Below are 18,005 nucleotides of genomic sequence, written 5' to 3' on the forward strand. Positions count from 1 at the left end.
GCCTGTCCACCCAGCATCTACTCATAGGAATTTATGGGGTCCGGGAGGGCTCTGAGCACTCGGTGCCATGACCTCATATCCTTGAGTAAGTGGGTGGCAGCTGCTTTGTGGATGAGGAAAACAGGCCTGGCGAGTGTCGCCACAAGTCGAATTCTAAGCGAGCAGCAGGATCCGGTCCTGCTGAGAACTCACAGCCTTGATGGTGACCGAGGGACCCCCCGGGCATTTACTGCACCAGCCCCCAGGATCTCTGCCATGGTCCTGGTGTCTAGTGCATCCCCAAATTACTATATCTTCAAGATGCCAAAAAGCTGTTAAGTCATCTGTTGTGTGGGTCTCAGCCCATAGATAGTGATGCTGTGGGCGGGAATGCCCGAGGCACCCTCCTGGGCTCATGTTACTGTGGCGAGTCCCCCCTCCCCACCAGCATGGCTGGATCATCCTTTGGGTCCTTATAATTGCAGGACCCACCTTAGCAACAAGCACTGGGGAGCTCCGAGGAGCAAGGTTTATCACTCACAGGTCCTGGAGGGTACGCAGAATGCCCAGAGCCACAGTGAGCTCATGGGTGGGGAGAGAGAGAGAGAGAGTGTGTGTGTATAGATCTGGGGCTCTGCCTTCTTTAGGCTCAAGGGTGGAGGCCTGAGGTTTCATGGGTCACTCTTTATTGGCCAGTTAAAACATAAGAGTGGGAATAGGGGCTTGGGAAGAAGTGAATCCTTCAGCGGTCAGCCATCTTGGTCTTCTAGGGCTTTCTGAAAGGGTGGGAGTGGCCTGGTTCCTTCTCTGGTCGTTTTGCTGGTAGCTGGGTCAAGCAGCAGCAATATGTTTATTTGGGATGGATGTCTTTGCCACAAATGCCTTGGCAGTCAGAAGCTTGAGGTCAGGCACTTATACTGCGTCATCCTCAGACCCTCAGGACCGATGTCCCTTTAGCTTTGGCCCGTGGAACTAAAAAACCAGTTGAGAGAGCTGACCAGGGTGCCGGAAAGCCCCATCCATTTCCCTGGCTCAACTTTAGTGTGGGACACTAACCATCCCTCATCCAGCTTTAATAACAGAACCTCATGCGCATAGGCATTCATGACCCCAGACACTCAGGAAGGTCACTGGGTCCCGCGAGTGTACAGAGGGCCAGGCTCCAAGCCCAGGTCACTCTTGCTGCTGCTCTGTGTTCTTAGGCTCTCACTGGCTCCTAGAATGTACCAATGGAATGTGCTAACTCTAGGGGGCTTGATTCGGGCTGATGCACGCATGAGCAAGCTTCTAGTAATGTTGCAGAGGAATACGCGGCCGCTTGGTATAAGTCTTCAAAGGAAATGCCTTTTGGTTCATTGCTGTCCGTCAGGTCTGCAGCTGCCTGTTAAGGCTCATGTCTGAGGTGACGCTTTCCATGGAGATCTCTATTCAGTGCCACCCATTGTCATCAAGTACCTACCATTTGCCAGGTACTGTGTGTACCAGGCAAAGAAGCTGGGTGGTAATACTCCCTTCCTCCTCCCCTCCCGTGTGGGCTGTCTTCCACTTTTGAACCTTGGCACACTGACCTTGTACTTCTCGCTTGGTTCCAACAGGCCTTGAATAAATACTGTGTGGGTCCTGATCTACCTTCGGTCCTGAAATGTCAGCAACCTGATGTATTTATCATCTTTGTGTCCCTGCAGGACTTTGTTCAGTGGGTTGAGAAGGGTCAAGCAGGCCTTGTGAATCATAAGAGTCTAGAGATTTTAGAGCGGCCCATTCAAGAAGGAAGACTTCAATTCTGTTGTGAAATCCCTACACAAGAGGTTGGAGGTAAGCATGTCTCAGCACTGTTGTTCATGGGCATAGACAGTGACTTTTTAGCTTTGGAAAAGTAGACAGCTGGTTCATCAACTCCTGTCTGTGAGTCTTAGGAACAAAATAAAATATACCCCAAATACCTCCCTCTCCCCTGTTTCCACATACCTTTTGCCAAGAATATGACTTACACGTTGATTATAGGATTCATTGCTTATGCCTGAGGGGACTCCTGGGTGAATGAATTCTATAATCTCAAAAAATACTTATTTGGCCTTATTTTAACCTGTAGAAGATACACTTTTTTCTTTTAGCAGCGTTTTCTGTTTGGCCTTTCCACACTTAGTTCTTTTTTTTTTTTTTTTTTTAAAGTAGGATCCACACCCAACGTGGTGCTTAAACTCACAACCTGAGATCAAGAGTCTCATGCCCCACTGACTGAGCCAGCCAGACGCCCCTACCACACTTAGTTCCGAGCCTGTAGGTTTCTGGCTGTTTTGCAGTTTTCTACCATGTTTAATCAAGGTGACTGCCATGCACCAGGCTCTGTATTCGGTTTTGGGGCTGTAGAGTTGGAAGGTCCATAAAGAGTTCTTCACCCTGCCTTGTACATCATAGACAGACATTCCATAAACTAACCTGTGAAAATTAAGTGATAACGGGTACAGTTCCCACACTGCAAATGAAAATGCTTTTTGTTGCTGAAATTTTTTTTAACGAATGTACCTTTGTATTAAAGTACTTTTTCCAAAAGACATTTTTCGAAAAGAAATTAGTGTTAAAAGGCTGATGCATAGAATAAACAGCTCCCTACTTCATCCCATAGTCTTCGTTCCTAGAAGCAAATACTTTTCATTCTTGTAGTTACTTCTGTGTTGCTGTTTTTACCCGCTTATTTTTAAATGATTTGCTTTTGTCACTCCCAACTTCACATGTCCTTCTGCATCCAAACATCTACCAGCCTGTAGCCAGATATTACGTTGTTATGACAAAGTTGCTAGTATTTACTGTTAAGCCAACTAATGTACTACAATTATGGTGTTTGTTGTTGTTTTTCCCCTTTGTGTGACTTTTGATTTTTCCTGGAGTTCGTGATTGCCTCACTTTTTCCACTTAAAAACTCAGGTTTTTATGCATCTGTCATTATTTTTTTTCTGAATGCTATAACAGAGCTTCATATATATCCATAATTTTTCTACACACTCTAACACAATAAAATTCATCATTTCCATTCTCCCTCCTGCTGTAGCCATTCATTTTGCACCAAGGTGGACTGGTTACTGTCTGGTGCACTGCACAGTTCTCATCCCCTCATCCTTTCTCTTGGCTTTCTTTTTGTAGTTTTCTTGGATCCTGTGTCTTCTCCGAATAATAATTAACCTGCAAACGGAATTCTAGGTTGCAAAAAAGTTTCCCTCAAAGTTTTTAAAGTTTTCCATCATTGTCTTCTAGAATCCAACTGGTTGCTGATACGATTCTTAATCCTGGATTTTTTTTAAATGTTTATTTATTTGGCAGGGGGAGGGGCAGAGAGAAAGAGGGAGAGAGAGAATCCCAAGCAGGCTCCATGGTTAGTGCAGAGCCTGACATGGGGCCCAATCCCATGACCATGATTTCATGACCTGAGCCAAAATCGGAAGTCAGATGCTCAACCGAATGAGCCACAGAGGCGCCCCTCTTTTAGAGCTTTTCTCTAAAAGCCTTTAAAATCATGTTTTCTTACCTCCAATGAAACTTCACTGTTAGAACTTATTCTGGAAGTGTAGATGTCACTGCTTCCCCCTTGGACAAGTTCAGTTCTTTCACCTTTTTTTTTAGAGTGATTATTTATTGAATGCACTGTCCTAGGACTTGGTAGTAGAGCAGTGGATAGGACACGTGGTTCCTGCCCTTGGGGAGCTTACATTCTAATGGAGGGAGACAGTCAATAGACACACACTCAAATAAATTAAAGAATTCTACATAATGAGAACATGAGAAAATAAAGTAGCAGGTGGAGTGCCTCAGCAGGGGACTACAGGCAGTGTAGAAGCACTGATTGGCTTGTATATTGGTTCAAGATGAATGTCTATGGGGGAGAGGGGGCATGGAAATGATAAATTTTATTGTGTTTGAATATGTAGAAAAGTTGCTGGTATGTACATTAGCTGTGGTAGAGCATTCACAAAAAAATGTTAGCGATAGACGCATAGAAATCTTCACAGATGGAAAAAGTGGGGCGCCCATTAACTCCAGGAAATATAAAAAGTCACACTAAGGAGGGGCCATTTTACAAAAGTCCCGAATGAGGAGACCTGTAAATTAAGTTCTAAGCAGAAGCAGCAGGTGTCATGAACGAGATGAACCATATCCAAGGGGCGTTAAAGACCCCGTGTGCCTGGATTGGAAGGTATGAGGAGAGAGGGGTGGGGGGGACAGCAGGCAGGAGCGGATTGCAAGAGGCCTCTGAGCCATGGCTGACCCACCCGGTTCATGCGGTAAGAGGGCGTTCTGCCGCAACCTGGAGAATTAATCAAGATGAGCGAGAGAAGTAGGAGGGCCAGGTGGGAGGTTATTGCAGATTCCAGGAGAGAGAGACTGAAGTGCAGTCTACAATCTCTTCCCTGCCTGGAACCTGCCATCTAGAACAAGGTAGCGAGTAGGCTAGTAGAAGAGCCAGTCCTGCAGAAGTTCCGAGCAGGGGCAGATGTGGGAGATAATGGTGGCTGTTCTCTCCCAGCCACCATTATCTCCGACCTGAGTAGGATGTGTCTTCTTTCCTCAGGGCCCAATGGCTGCAAAGTCCCAGCCCGACGCTCCCCAAACCAAGAGTCGGGACAGCTTTGCCAACGGTGGGGCTGCCACTCAGGGGCAGTGGGGCCGTGCCTGGTAAGGCCTTGACAGTCTTCCCAACTAGAAAATGGAGTGAGATCTTAGTGAGAGGTGGCCCACCCTTGGGATCTTATGGACCGATCAAAAACACGAGTTTTATCATTAAGACTAACGAGAGATAAGCCGTCGCCCGTTTTGTAAAGTAAGGGATTGGAGAAGGAATGAAAAGCTGGCTAAAATGGGCTGGCTCTGGTGGCGCAGTATCCTGTTGTCTGTATCCTCCTTGGATCGGAGGGCGTGGGGACTCGGGAGTGGGTGAGTGGCCCCCGCGGCCCGGAACCGGAGAGCCTCTGGCCTTGTGGGTCGCGAAAGGCCTCCCAGCGTTCGTATTCCGGGCTCCGGGCTTCCTGTGGATGTCCTCAGATCTGTCAGCCTCCCCGGAGCTGGCAGTGAAGCACACACATTGAGCGGTTCCTGCAGGCAATGGGGAGCCCTTTGCACCGAGAGCGAACGGCTGTTGGAAACAACGGGACCCGTCCGCACGTGCGGTGCGTTGTCGAGGAGGCCACGCGGCCAGGGGGGGCCCCCGCGTGACCGCCTGCCATCTGCTGTTGCAGGGAGGTGGACTGGTTTTCGCTGGCCAGCGTCCTCTTTCTGCTGCTTTTGGCCCCTTTCATCGTATACTACTTCATCATGGCATGTGACCAGTATGGCTGCTCCCTCACTGCCCCCGTGGTGGACCTCGCCACCGGGCGCGCTCATCTCGCAGACATCTGGGCCAAGACGCCGGCCGTGACGAAGGAAGCGGCCCAGCTCTACGCCTTGTGGGTCACGTTCCAGGTCAGCCTCCCTGGAGGGTGGCTGGGGCACGGCGGGCGTGCGGCATCCCTCCGGCCGGGAGAGGCCTGGCCGTTGGTCCTGGAAATGGGATCTGGGCTCGGGTTGGCGTTCTCCTTCCCGGGACCCGGCAGGGCATCACGGTGTCTGACGCACCTTCAGTGGGAGCCTCCCCGTAGTTCAGGGGCGTGTGCAGCCCTGCAGGGACATGCCGAGAAGTAGGGAGCGAGACCCTGTGGGAGGGAGTGAGGCAGGGCTGGCCCGGGGAAGCCCCATGCACGACGGGAAGCGTATCTTACCAGTAGCCCCTGAGAAGGAGCATTCTGGCCCCCAGAGGTACGCTCTCGGTTACGAGAGACCCCACTCGGCAAAGCCAAGGCCTGTGTTCCCAGCAGGTGGCCACACGGTCCTGGCCATGGACGTCCTCGACTCCGTTGTGACCCCACTGGCCTTTGAGACCAGAAGTTCACCAGGAAGGAGCTGTTTGCACAGAGGACCTGGTGAACAGGGAGAGCTGTTTATCATCTGAATCCAGGGAAAAGGTGTCGGGAGAAGGCTCCCTCCACACCCCGGGTTTCCTGTCCTAGAGGAAAGCTCCAGCCGTTCGTCGCGGTGTCTCCTCAGGGTGCCAGCTTGTGGGCGTTAGAGCCCCTCTCATTTCTGGTCTCTTGGTCCCGTTGGGTGAAAAGATGAGAAAGGGCAGCAGGAATCACAGAAGCCTAAAAGTAGAGATATCAGAGGCCTAGCGGCTAAAACAAACGTTACGCAGCCATCCGAAGGAAGCACTCACCTGTGCTACAGCGTGGATGGACCTTGAGAACATTCGCTGAGTGAAAGGAGCCAGTTACGGAAGGCCCCAGGGCGCCGTGATTCCATTTATGTGAAACACCAGGGTGCGAAAGTCCGTAGAGACAGAAAGTGGGTTAATGGTTGTTGGGGGGGCAGCGGGAGGGGTTGGGGAGCGACTGCTAATGGGGGTGGTGAATGTGTCCGGGTGGTGGTGCTTGCTCACTGTGTAAATGCGCTAAATGACACCGAAAACGTGTCACGAGGGCGACTTGTACGGCCGGGAATTCTTGCAAATTTTTAAATGGCTCCAGAAACGTGAGTGGGAAGGGCTCGTGGGCTCTCCTGCAGGGAGACTGCATTGCTGCTTTGGGCCAGTAATGAACTTCCTGCTCGGGGCTCCTCCCCCTTCAGAGCCCCCGGCCGGCCTGCCTGCCGCCAGGGCTCCAGAGCCACACACTTCCGGAAGGAGTACCCGACTGTAACCTGGATTTCTGCCACGGGTCGCATCGGTTAACGAAAGCAAGGGTCGAGCAGAACCCCCAGGCCATGGGTCAAGCAGCTTAAAATCCCCACCGCAGGTGCTTTTGTACTCGGCGCTGCCTGACTTCTGCCATAAGTTCCTGCCCGGCTACGTGGGAGGCGTTCAAGAGGGCGCCGTGACCCCCGCAGGTAACCTGAGCCCGCGGGCCTCCCTTCTCCTCTCCCTGCCTCTTTGTCTCATGGGGCCTGCCCTCTCCCAGGCGGCTCCCGTCCCCAGGTGTGCTCACACTTGAAAGTGTGACAAAGTGACAAAATGAGTGTGAATTTTGCTCGGCCACTGCCGCGGCCCCGGGCCCCAGTCGTCTCAGGGCAGCCTGGGACTGACCCGGCCGTGAGTTGGAACATCAGGCCCTTCGGTGAACAGAGGGCTGAGTGGTCCCCGGCCCCACGGCCCGTTGTCACAGCTGGGATCCTGGAGCATCTCCCCACCGAGAACACCGCAGCCACCAGCGGCGTCCAGGAGGGGTGGCTCCTGTTCAGGTCACCCAGAGCCCTGCAGGGGGGGACGCCACCCCTGTCCCTGCCTGCAGACAGCCCCCAGGGCCGCGGGGAGGCTGTGGTGCTTGCTGACAAGTATGTTAGGGGCATCCTCACTCCCTAGCGAACTGCATCCATCCATCCACCCGTTCACCCACCTACCCACCCACTGGCCCCCCAGCCGGAGCTCACTAGGGAGAATCAGAACCAAAGGGTGAGTCTGCCCGTTCCCTCGTCCAAGGACCCCGAAAGCAGGAGCAGTTAATCCCCAGACTAACAGCGTGATGTGTGCTGCTGGCATTTTGACCCGGGGCCCCGAGCTGTAGGGGAAGCTGACCGGCTTCCGGGCCTTGGCCTGGGTGTCCCAGACGGGTCCCCGAGCAGCAGCCGAGGCCCAGAAAGCAAGTAGGGCCTGGGCTGGCCGCCCGTTTTGAAGCGGAAACACTTTGATTTTTAAATCGTCGCTCTGCAGGGGTTACTAACAAGTATGAAATCAACGGCCTGCAGGCGTGGCTCATCACGCACCTTCTCTGGTTTGCAAACTCGCACTTCCTGTCGCTGTTCTCCCCCACCATCATCTTCGACAACTGGATACCGCTGCTGTGGTGCGCCAACATCCTCGGCTACGCGGTTTCCACCTTCGCAATGATCAAGGGCTACTTCTTCCCCACCAATGCCAAAGACTGGTACGTTCTTCGGTGGCTGGTCAAGCCTAACGTGGGATGTGGATGCTTCCACCCCTAACCTTTCTCTGTGACCTTGGGATAGGAGCCGTGAAGCCCTGAGGATCGAGAATCCTTGAAGGGGGAGCCTGATGGAATCCCCACTTGATTCTGGGGAACATCCTTTCTATGTGTCTGGGGGCCTTCCTCCGCCTTAGGAAGCATGCAGTTGAAGGTGGCCAAGTCCATCTTTGGCCGAGTCGTCACCCGTAGGGCTGTCACGGGAGCAGGGAAGTCAGCCCGTTGCTTCCATTTGGGAACATGAGTGTGGCCTGAAACAATCTTAGTGAGGAGTGTGGTCATCTCGGTGGCTTCAGTGTAGCACTTCCCAGGGAGAGCCCTACTGGTTGTTGCCTTCTCATGGAAGTCTTGGGTTGTGCTCCCCACAGCCAGCCTTCTCTTCACCTAGCTCTTTATCCATCCATCCACCCACCCATCCACCTACCATCATCCATCCATCCACCCATCCACCCATTCACCCACCTACCCAGCCACTCATCCAACCCATCCACCCACCCATCCACCAGCATTCATCCACCCACCCATCCATCTACCCATCCATCCACCATCATCCATCCACCCATCCATCTAATCCATCCACCCACCCATCCATCCACCATCCTCCATCCATCCACCCATCCACCCACCTACCCACCCATCCATCCTCTATCCACCCACCCATCCCTCCACCATCATCCACCATCATCCATCCACCCACCTATCCATCCATCTACCCATCCTTCCATCTATCCACTCACCCATCCATCCACCATCATCCATCCACCCATCCATCTAACCCACCTACCCACCCACCCATCTAATGCATCCACCCGTCAATCCATCTATCTACCTACCTACCCATCTAACCATTCAATCCATCTATTCCATTCATCCCACTTGTTCATCCACCTGTTCACCCCTATCCTTCATCCCTGGCTCCTTCAATCCCTCCATCCATCCCTCCCTCCAACAACAGATGTTGGTTGGGTTCCTCCTGTAGATGGGTGTAAGCAGTCACAAACAAGATTCTTATGCTTGGGTGCCTACATTTTAGTCCCAAATACATTTAGGGGCCCAAATGAAAAGAAAATGTGTTTCCTTTAACTCTTGCTCTTGGGAAATGTCTCTGGATGACGGTGCTTTGTGGTCTGTGTGGTAATTAGGTAATGAGGCTGATCTTCTGTGGCTCATGCTAATCGTCTTTGCTGCTTTATGATCAATCACCTGTTGTAGACTTAGTATATTTTGCTTTTTTTACTTAACATAACTGAGGCACGTGGACGTGAAAATGTTTTTGCCATTAACACAGAAACCCCTATGTGTCTGCAAGTTATTCGCGAGGAGGGTCTCCATATCAGTCATCTTGGCTGATTCTCTGGTCACCCCTGGGGAGGGCTGTGGGGGAGGAACCGGGGCAACGAATGTCCAGCAAGGGTTAGTGGTGGGCCCCCAAGCCAGGCACCTTGCTCTGGACTCGCCACCCTTGCTCACCCTCTACCTGGCGGGATTTATAATTTCACTTGCCCGTGGGGACCCGGGCACCGGGAGTCACCGCAAACTACATGCTTGGCTATGCAACGAAATCTTCGTGAAGTCAAGCCAGTTATGCAGCTCAGCCACGCCAGGCCTCAAGGGGGCCTGGGGGAGGGTGGGGAGAAGCCCAGCTGGTTGAGGGAAGACTTAAGCAGAAAGTGTGCGCTTTCGTGGGACGCAGTGAGCACCTCAGGTGCCAGGTCTCGGGGTGGCTCTGCCGGGCCGTAGCCGAGTGCTAAGGGAGAGCAGGGAGGCCTTGGGAAGCGAGAGGGACCGGTGTGCGTCCTCCGGCTGCCCGCATCCCTGAGCTGACGCAAGGGCCAGGCTCGATACCCTCGTCCACGTGCACACACGGGCCCCTTGTCGCGAGACGGGCTCCTTAGCGAAACGTATCTGCTGTTTCTTTTTCAAGCAAATTCACGGGCAATTTCTTTTACGACTACATGATGGGCATTGAGTTTAACCCCCGAATCGGGAAGTGGTTCGACTTCAAGCTGTTTTTCAACGGACGCCCTGGGATCGTTGCCTGGACCCTCATCAACCTGTCCTTTGCAGCCAAGCAGCGGGAGCTCTACGGCCAAGTGACCAACGCCATGGTCCTGGTCAACGTCCTGCAGGTAGCCTGTCTGCGGCCAAGGGGGAGGGAGCTCCAAGGCTTGCTGGGCCCCGGGAAATCCTGAAAGCCAGATGCGTCTTGAAGAACCTCACTCCACTGCTCTTAGAAGGGAGTCGGGCCCCTGCCCGTGCGTCTCTGGGGAGCGGGCTAGCGAGCACGCAGCGAAAGGTCCCTCATTGTCTGCCGGGCGCCGCGCTGGCCCTGCGGCCTCACTGGGCTTGGGGCCTCTTTCCGGGAGACGCCTGTTAACAGCTCAAGGGTGTCGTGGTCCTGGCCACGTTCACGGTTTGTGGCCTCTGAAGCGTCTTCCCCATGTGGTCCCCGTGGGTCTCAGGCGGGGTGTGAGGGGTTCATTCTCACCTTTTCCCCACCTGTGTACGAGGCCGCTGGCCACCTGGCCGTGCCGGCTGCAGGGGCGGCCGGGCGGAGGACTTCCATGCCGGCGTGGGCCCTGGTGTGTGGGGCACCTTCCCCGTGGGCTGTCCCCAGCGCCTCCACGGTGCGCGACCTGCTCTCCGAGCGCCACAGCCTGGGCATCACCGGCCGGGGCACTGCTGGGTGTCCCTCTCGGTCACTGTGGGCCCTCATCCGCTTAGACGGCAGGCTCTCTCAGGCTAAGGGCTCCCTCGCTGGCCTCCCGGGCCCCCCACGTCCCAGCCCCGTGGAGCATGTCACTGAGGAGCTCGGCGACACCCTGCGTGCCATCTCCTCATCTACGCGGGCGTGGTTTTCCCTGGGGCCCCTTGGTGGCCGTGGCCGGCACGTGACGGGTCCTGTTTTGTAGGCCATCTACGTGCTGGACTTCTTCTGGAACGAAGCCTGGTACCTGAAAACCATTGACATCTGCCACGACCACTTTGGGTGGTACTTGGGCTGGGGGGACTGCGTCTGGCTGCCGTACCTCTACACGCTGCAGGTGAGGAGCGGGGTGGCCGGCCTGGCGGGGCTTGCAGCTGTCTGGTCCCCAGGCATGCCCAGGGTGGCCCTCGGCAGACACAGCCAAGCACGTGCTGAGATCCCCTCTTGCACAAGTGGGGGACAGTCGAGGCTGGAGACGGGAGGCTGCCCCGTTTCCAGGAAGAAGGAGGCTTGGTGCATTAGTGAGCTTGGGCCCCGGGACAGATACCATAGACAGGCGTGGACAACAGACAGCCACCGTCCCCGTCCCGGAGGCCGGAGCCCGAGGTCCAGGCGTGGGCAGGGCTGGGTTCCCCTGAGGCCTCTCTCCTAGTGCGTGGACAGCCGTCCTCTCCCTGTGCCCTCACGGGGTCGTCCTCTGCGCGTGTCTGGGTCCTCATCACCTCTTCTCTTTCTTTTTAATATTTATTTATTTTTGAGAGAGGGACAGAGCGTTGAGGGGGGGAGGGGCAGAGAGAGGGAGACACAGAATCCAAAGCAGGCTCCAGGCTGTCAGCACAGAGCCCGATGCGGGGCTCGAACCCATGAACCGTGAGTTCATGACCTGAGCTGAAGTCGGATGCTTAACCGACTGAGCCATCCAGGCGCCCCTGATCCCCTCTTCTTACAAGGACCCCAGTCACACGGGTTCAGGGCCCACCCTGGTGACCCCGTGCCACCTTGCTTACTCTTAATAGACCCACTCTCCAGATAGGTTCACATTCTGGGGTCCTGGGGGTCAGGGCTCCAACATAGGGATTTGGGGGGAGACACGGGTCAGCCCATGACACTTAAGAAAGATGACAGGGTGTAGACTTTCGGTAAAAAGGAATAATTTGGCTGAACTGGGTGATGGGGGGTGGTGTTCATATTCACACGTATTCAAATCTTAATGCTTAAAGGAAAAGAGGATTTCTTACCTTTTTTTGTTCCTTAAATACTTCACGAGGGTCTTTGTGGCACCAGGCATGTGATGGGGACGTGGGAGCAAAGGAGACGTGTGTGGGCCCTGCCTCCTTCGGGCTCACGGCTGGTGGGAGAGGCCAGGCAGCAGGCAGCCCGGTGCAGGGAAGGGGTGCTGGAGAGAAGTGGGGTCATCGGCTCCTGAGGGAGGGCCCAGGAGGAGCCCCCGGCCTGCCACTGGCAGTTGGCAAACGCATCCGGAGATAACCACGGCCTGGTTGAGAGCAGGACGGCGAGGCTGGCGGGTGAGGACGTTCCAGATGGGTGGGCTGGCACGTGCCGTCTCACTGCACGGAGAATTCAGGAGGACGTCGGGCCAGGGCTCTGAGGGGGAGACCCTGTGCCAAGGAACAGCAGTCTGGAGTCCTCAGGAGAGGCCTGGCCTGCATCGCAGAATCAAGGTGTGGAAGCACTGGCCTGGAGAGCCGCAGGGACCGGGGTTCAGACCGGCGGGGGAGGTGGCCTTGAATGGCCCCAGACATCCCTGGAAAAGGAGGGCAGCGCCGTGTCGGGGCCAGGTGAGGCCGCGCGGGGGCACCGGAGCGGCGCTTGGCGGTGTGGCCGGGCTGCTCGGTCGCTGACCCCCATCCGCCCGCCCGGCACACCACGCAGAGCTGCCTTGGGGGCAGCCGGGGGGGGGGGGGGCGGGGGGCGGGCCTCGCATCAGGCTCCCACGCCCTCCCAGCTCCCGCGAGAGCCCTGGCTCTGCTGCGCTGGCTGCGGCAGTTTGGACACCCTGGCCGGGTGCCACCTGCTCATGCTGTGAGTGAGGACGTCTGGGGTCAGAGAGAGGGTAATGGTCAGGGCTCTCGCTTAGCCAGCAGCGAGCAGGGTGGCTGCCTGGGCAGGTTGCGCGAGAGTGGCAGGAACCAACGTGGGAAGGCTCGGTGACCTGCGCTGGGCCCACACGGGCAAGGGGTTCTGTGCTTACAGCCGGTCGTGCGAGGCCCAGTGACGTGAACTGGCTGATCCTCTCTGTGCAGCATCCGGAACCAGGGGCCCCCGGGGAAGCAGGGGAGTCGCAGCAGAGCTGGGCTGGGGTTCCGGGTGCCCTGTCCCCGTGCCGTCTATAACTCCAGGTCCTCCCTTGAGTGCCCCTCGCCGTCTGCCCAGGACCCGTGTCTCCACCTGGCTGCTCGCACGTTCCCGGGCTCCCTGATTCTGTGAACAGAACGATAACAGATCAAACGTGTACATGTACAAACGTGCATAGATCATGAGTGTGTGTGATCACACATCTGTGTCTCTCACTGTGAACCAGGCCTTGTTTCGGCCTCTCTTTGTATGTTGTATGTGTATCATTTCATATATCACATCGTATATGTATCACATCACATCATATCACATATATCACATCATATATCAATCACATCATGTGTCATATCACATCACAGCTGCGTTAGAATTCTCTCCACACCCAGAACCAATGGGGTGTTTATGCACATCTATGTGTATACATACAACTGAATGTATGCCTGTATACGTATGTGTGTATATATTCGCACATATATACACATATTCACACACAGGAGAGAAGCAGTAACTAACTCATGTGATCATGGGGCCCAGCAAGTCCGAAATCTTCAGGGCGGCCAGCAGGTTGGCGGTCCAAGCATGTTAGAGTCGGCTGGAGTCTGAAGGCCGTCTATTGGCGGAATCTAGTTTTGTTCTGGCGGGAGGTTGGCCTTTTTTTTTTTTTTTCTTTAAGCCTTCAACTGATTGGATGAGGCCCACCTATAGGGTAGAGAACAAGCTGCTTTACTCAAAAGTCTACCAGTTTAAGTTTTATTTTATCTAAAAAATAATACCTTCCCAGCATCTATCTGGGCACCGTGGCCTCGCCAAGGTGGCATCCAGTGGACCGTCATAAAATTACATTCAGATGATACTTGTATGTTACGCTTAGGCTACATATGATGTGCGTGTGCGTGTGTGCGCGCGTGTGTGTGTAGGTATGCGGACAGGTGGGAAGGCAGGTAGGTACGCGGATCCGTTTGCCATGCATCGAGGCAGGTGCTTTTACTCACGGAAGAGGAAGCCGGCGTGTGGGATGGCGGGGCGGCTAGTCGGGGGATGCGAACCCAGGCCGTGCGGCTCCCTCTCGCCCCGCAGGGCCTGTACCTGGTCTATCACCCGGTGCAGCTGTCCACCCCCCACGCCGCAGGCGTCCTGCTGCTGGGGCTGCTAGGCTACTACATCTTCCGGATGGCCAACCATCAAAAGGACCTGTTCCGCCGCACGGACGGCCGCTGCCTGATCTGGGGCAGGAAGCCCAGGGTGATCGAGTGCTCCTACACGTCGGCCGACGGACGCAGGCACCACAGCAAGCTCCTGGTGTCGGGCTTCTGGGGCGTGGCCCGCCACCTCAACTACACGGGCGACCTGATGGGCAGCCTGGCCTACTGCCTGGCCTGCGGCGGGGGCCACCTGCTGCCCTACTTCTACATCGTCTACATGACCGTCCTGCTGACCCACCGCTGCCTCCGGGACGAGCACCGCTGTGCCAGCAAGTACGGCGGCGACTGGGCGCGTTACACCGCCGCCGTGCCTCACCGCCTGCTGCCCGGTATCTTCTGAAGCCCCGCCCCGTGGGAGGGGCCCCGAGCCCGGCCTGCTGGGGCTGCCTCCCGCCTCCCCCCAGGAGCTTGCGACTCCTCGTTTGCCAAATGGAAAGAGCCCGTCGCTTGGGGCGTCCCCTCCCCTTGTCCCTTGGCGAGCCCTGGGGGTTTCTAGGGCCTGCGCCCACCGGCGGAAGTGACCAGCGTTTCCCACGCGTGTTCCGCGGGCAGGTGGGGGCCCCCGCTCACCTCGGGCAGCCCGCGATGACGACGTCTGTTCTCCGTGTCGTCAGCCCGAGCTCCTGTGCTGCCCGGACATCTTCGGCTCCCCACCACTTAGTCTCTCTGAATCAGTTGGAGGCGCGCTGCACCAAGAAGGGGCTTCTGTTTCTAGTCTCGGTGATTCCGTTTCATTCCCTGGTCTCTCACGGCTTGGGGGGTGCAGTGGGGGGACAGCCAAGGCGCACGCCCAGAGCATGCCGAGGTCCCGGCACCGGCCGTGGCTCCCGTGTCCGGCCCTCTGAGCATCCGGCCGCCAGCCTCGGCCTGCCGGCCCTCTGCAAGGGCTCTGCCTGCGTGCCTGGCCACTGCACACATCGGCTCAGGCGACCCAGAGAACCTGTGTACCATCCAGGGGGCCTTCTCCAGCAAGATCTGAATCCCAGCCTTGAAGAGGGGGATGTCTTCCAGGTGAATTTTTTTACCCTGGGCACTTGCCCTTGACCCTAGGGTTTTCTTGAAAACTCTTTAAACATTACTGCCTTTGTTGACTTGGTAATTCTTTATATTAAACTTGCCCTGTCCAAACTTCTGCGTGGTTTCTGTCTCCCGATTGGGCCTGACCAGACGTGAGGGCTCCGTTTCCGGTACGTAGAGGGGTGATGAGCTGCTTGGGCACTGCTTCAGGGCTGTGGGCACTCACGGTGGGTATTTAGGGGACTGGCGCCAGCCTCCCCCCCCACCGCCAGCCAAAGGAAGAAATCCCAGCGTGGCTGCCTGCCCACGGGAGTGAACAGAGGTGCCGGGAAGCAGGCACCAGGCTTGCCTCCTGCCTGGAGAAACCAGCCGGGAAGGAGGTGTGAGCAGGGCAGCGGGCAGGGCCGGGTGGGGCCTCCCCTGCTTCCATTAGGAACAGGCTGAACAGGCTGGTGGCTTCCCCGACAGCCCGAGACCCGTGAGAGATGAGAGCTCGGGCCCCACCCAGGCCGGCTCGGAGGGTGGTTTTCCACCTTGCTGCTCACCACCCCCCACCCCTGCCGCCCGTTCATGCCAGCCCCTGGGCTGCGGGGAGGCCCAGGTGTCCTGTTTATCACAAGCCACATGTGTGGCTTGAATACTGGCCAGCCTGGGGAACCAGTGTCCTGGATGGCCCTGAGTAGAGTGGACCCTCCTCTTCCTCTCACATGGAGTGGATTCATTTCAAAGAGGCTAGAGTGTGCTGGTTGTGAGCTCTGACCCTGTGTCCGGCGTGGAGCGGCTGTGTGACCTAGATCAGGCGACTTACCCTCTCTGTGCCTTGGCTTCCCATTTGAGAAGTAGGCAATTACTATTTCCACGCCTTGCTTCGAGAGGGCTTCTCAGGCTGTTTGCAGAAGAGTTGTGGGTCCAAGTCTTGGATCTGCCCCTGCCTGCTAGCCCAGTCTCGTTCGTGGTAGCTCTCCCGAGCTGGGCTGTGCTGATCCGTGTTCTGTGTGCTCAGCAATTGCGAGGCTGGGCCGTGACCCTTCTTGCCGCTGCGTCATGCAAAAGAGGCCCAGCTTCTCCAGGCAAGGGCAGGGTGAGCCTGGCCCCTCCTCTGTGAGCCGTGAGGCTGGACCACCGGGGCCACTGTGTTACGAGACACAGGAAGTTCTCAGGAGGGGCGAAGCCTCTGGGAACACGGCCTGCCTTCTGCCTCCTCCCTGGGAGAGGGGCTGCTGGACCCCCACGGCCAGGTGGGCTGGCCCGGGCCCCAGGGGGGCCAGCACAGAAGGGATGGTGAAGGCTCGTGGCCGGTGGCGAGGTGGGAGGGGGCCCCGCTCTGGAAAAGGGTCAGTCTGCCTCCCTTGGGCCTCGCCGGGCGTCAGCAGCCCCCAGGACAGGGCGGCCGCCGGAACCTGTGCGGCCACATCCAGAGGGGCCGCTGCCCACGAGGAGCTTAAACGTGGCACATCCTCCTCCCCACTGGGCCTTGGAAGACAGGGGCCTTATCCTGGAACCCGCCGTATTGGCCCCCGCGGTGTGCCGTGAAATGTTAACAGCTGCCTGCCTTCTGGTCCCTGTGAGCACGGGCCTCTGCCCCCCGGGGCTGGCGGGCTGACGGTGCTAAGAGCAGCTCAGGGTTTGAAGCGGCCAATCCCCAGTGACCCAACCAACGAGAGGCAGAGGCCACGCTCAAACGCAGCGATGTTTGTTTCCAATCCTGCAGTGGCCTCCAGCTTGGTGGCTGAAAACGACACACGTTTATTTTCTCATGGGTCTGGAGGTCAGAGTTCAGAACGGAGTCTTAACGAGACTAAAATCAAGGCATAGGTGGCGGGGCCCCGCTCCTCTGGAGTCCCTCCGGGAGGGTCCCTGCGCGTCTTCCAGCGTCCCCAGGCCTGCGGCCCGGTCCCTCCAGCCTCTCTGCCTCCGATTCTGCAGCCGGGCACGAGACAAAACTGAGCTCATGAGTGGCAGGAAATACAAACTGCAAACGAGCCACGAAGATCCGAGAAGCCGGTCGGTGTTTCCAGTGATTGGAGGAATAACAGTTAACACCGTGCCACACTTGGTCTTCTTGGTCCCACTGGCAAGTTTCATCAACCCCCCCACCCCCACCCCAGCCGGACTCTGCTCAGGTTGGGAGGAGGCCAGCACTGCGCACTGACAATGCAGCCTTTCTGGAAGGCAGTTTCAGCATGTGTGCACGGAGGCTTATACGCACGCCCCTTGCCCCTTTAAGTCAGCTCGAGAGGTTAATTGAGTGAGTTGTCTTGTGTTTCAGTGTGGAATGTAATCCCCACGTCGCCTCGTTGTGTCCGCCTCGCTGTGCGTGTCTCTGTAGTTCAGCCACATCTCCTGGGCTGGAAGGTGGCCTGCTGCGGAGGGCGTCCTGTGGGTCTCAGAAGCGCAGTCCCCCCTGGTCACCAGAAGCAGGTGTTCCAGGGGTATCCTTGGGTGGTGACTGGGCTCCATTTGCTGCAGGCGCGCCGGTGGGCGGGGCCGGCCTCGACTTTGCTCGGGCGCCGGTGGGCGGGGCCGGCCTCGACTTTGCTGGTGGGCTGGTGGGCGGAGCCAGCCTCGACTTTGCTAGTGCGCCGGTGGGGGGGGCCGGCCTCGATTTGCTGGTGGGCTGATGGGCTGGTGGGCGGGGCCGGCCGCGACTTTGCAAGTGCGCCTGCGAGGGTGGGCGGGGCCGGTCACGACCTCGCGGTCAAGCTGGTGGGCGGGACCGGCCGCGATTTTGCAGGTGGGTTGGTGGGCGGGGCTGCCCCCTCCTCCCGGGGCGGGAGGGCTTTGGAG

At 56.8% G+C, this 18,005-nt stretch overlaps 1 protein-coding gene across 1 annotated transcript; it reads left to right on the forward strand.

Moving 5' to 3' along the window:
- Nucleotides 1-1,346: 1,346 nt before the first annotated feature.
- On the forward strand, nt 1,347-15,329 carry DHCR7 (7-dehydrocholesterol reductase). The gene is made up of 9 exons (XM_025915618.2): nt 1,347-1,448; nt 1,665-1,794; nt 4,544-4,647; nt 5,208-5,430; nt 6,795-6,885; nt 7,706-7,919; nt 9,901-10,105; nt 10,889-11,020; nt 14,077-15,329. The coding sequence occupies exons 3-9, from the start codon at nt 4,550-4,552 to the stop codon at nt 14,539-14,541; spliced, it is 1,428 nt and encodes a 475-aa protein (XP_025771403.2). The 5' UTR covers nt 1,347-1,448; nt 1,665-1,794; nt 4,544-4,549; the 3' UTR covers nt 14,542-15,329.
- Nucleotides 15,330-18,005: the final 2,676 nt, after the last annotated feature.

The sequence above is a fragment of the Puma concolor genome, chromosome D1, assembly GCF_028749965.1.
Source record: "Puma concolor isolate L17-30 chromosome D1, mPumCon1.1.hap2, whole genome shotgun sequence".
Taxonomy (NCBI): Eukaryota; Metazoa; Chordata; class Mammalia; order Carnivora; family Felidae; genus Puma; species Puma concolor.

What these genes read in the sequence shown, in the direction of transcription:
- DHCR7 (XM_025915618.2), top strand. Translation starts at nt 4,550, where the DNA reads ATGGCTGCAAAGTCCCAGCCCGACGCTCCCCAAACCAAGAGTCGGGAC. An exon ending in GGGCGCCGTGACCCCCGCAG is followed by an intron (nt 6,886 to 7,705) that starts GTAACCTGAGCC and finishes GTCGCTCTGCAG; the next exon opens with GGGTTACTAACAAGTATGAA. An exon ending in CGTACCTCTACACGCTGCAG is followed by an intron (nt 11,021 to 14,076) that starts GTGAGGAGCGGG and finishes CTCGCCCCGCAG; the next exon opens with GGCCTGTACCTGGTCTATCA.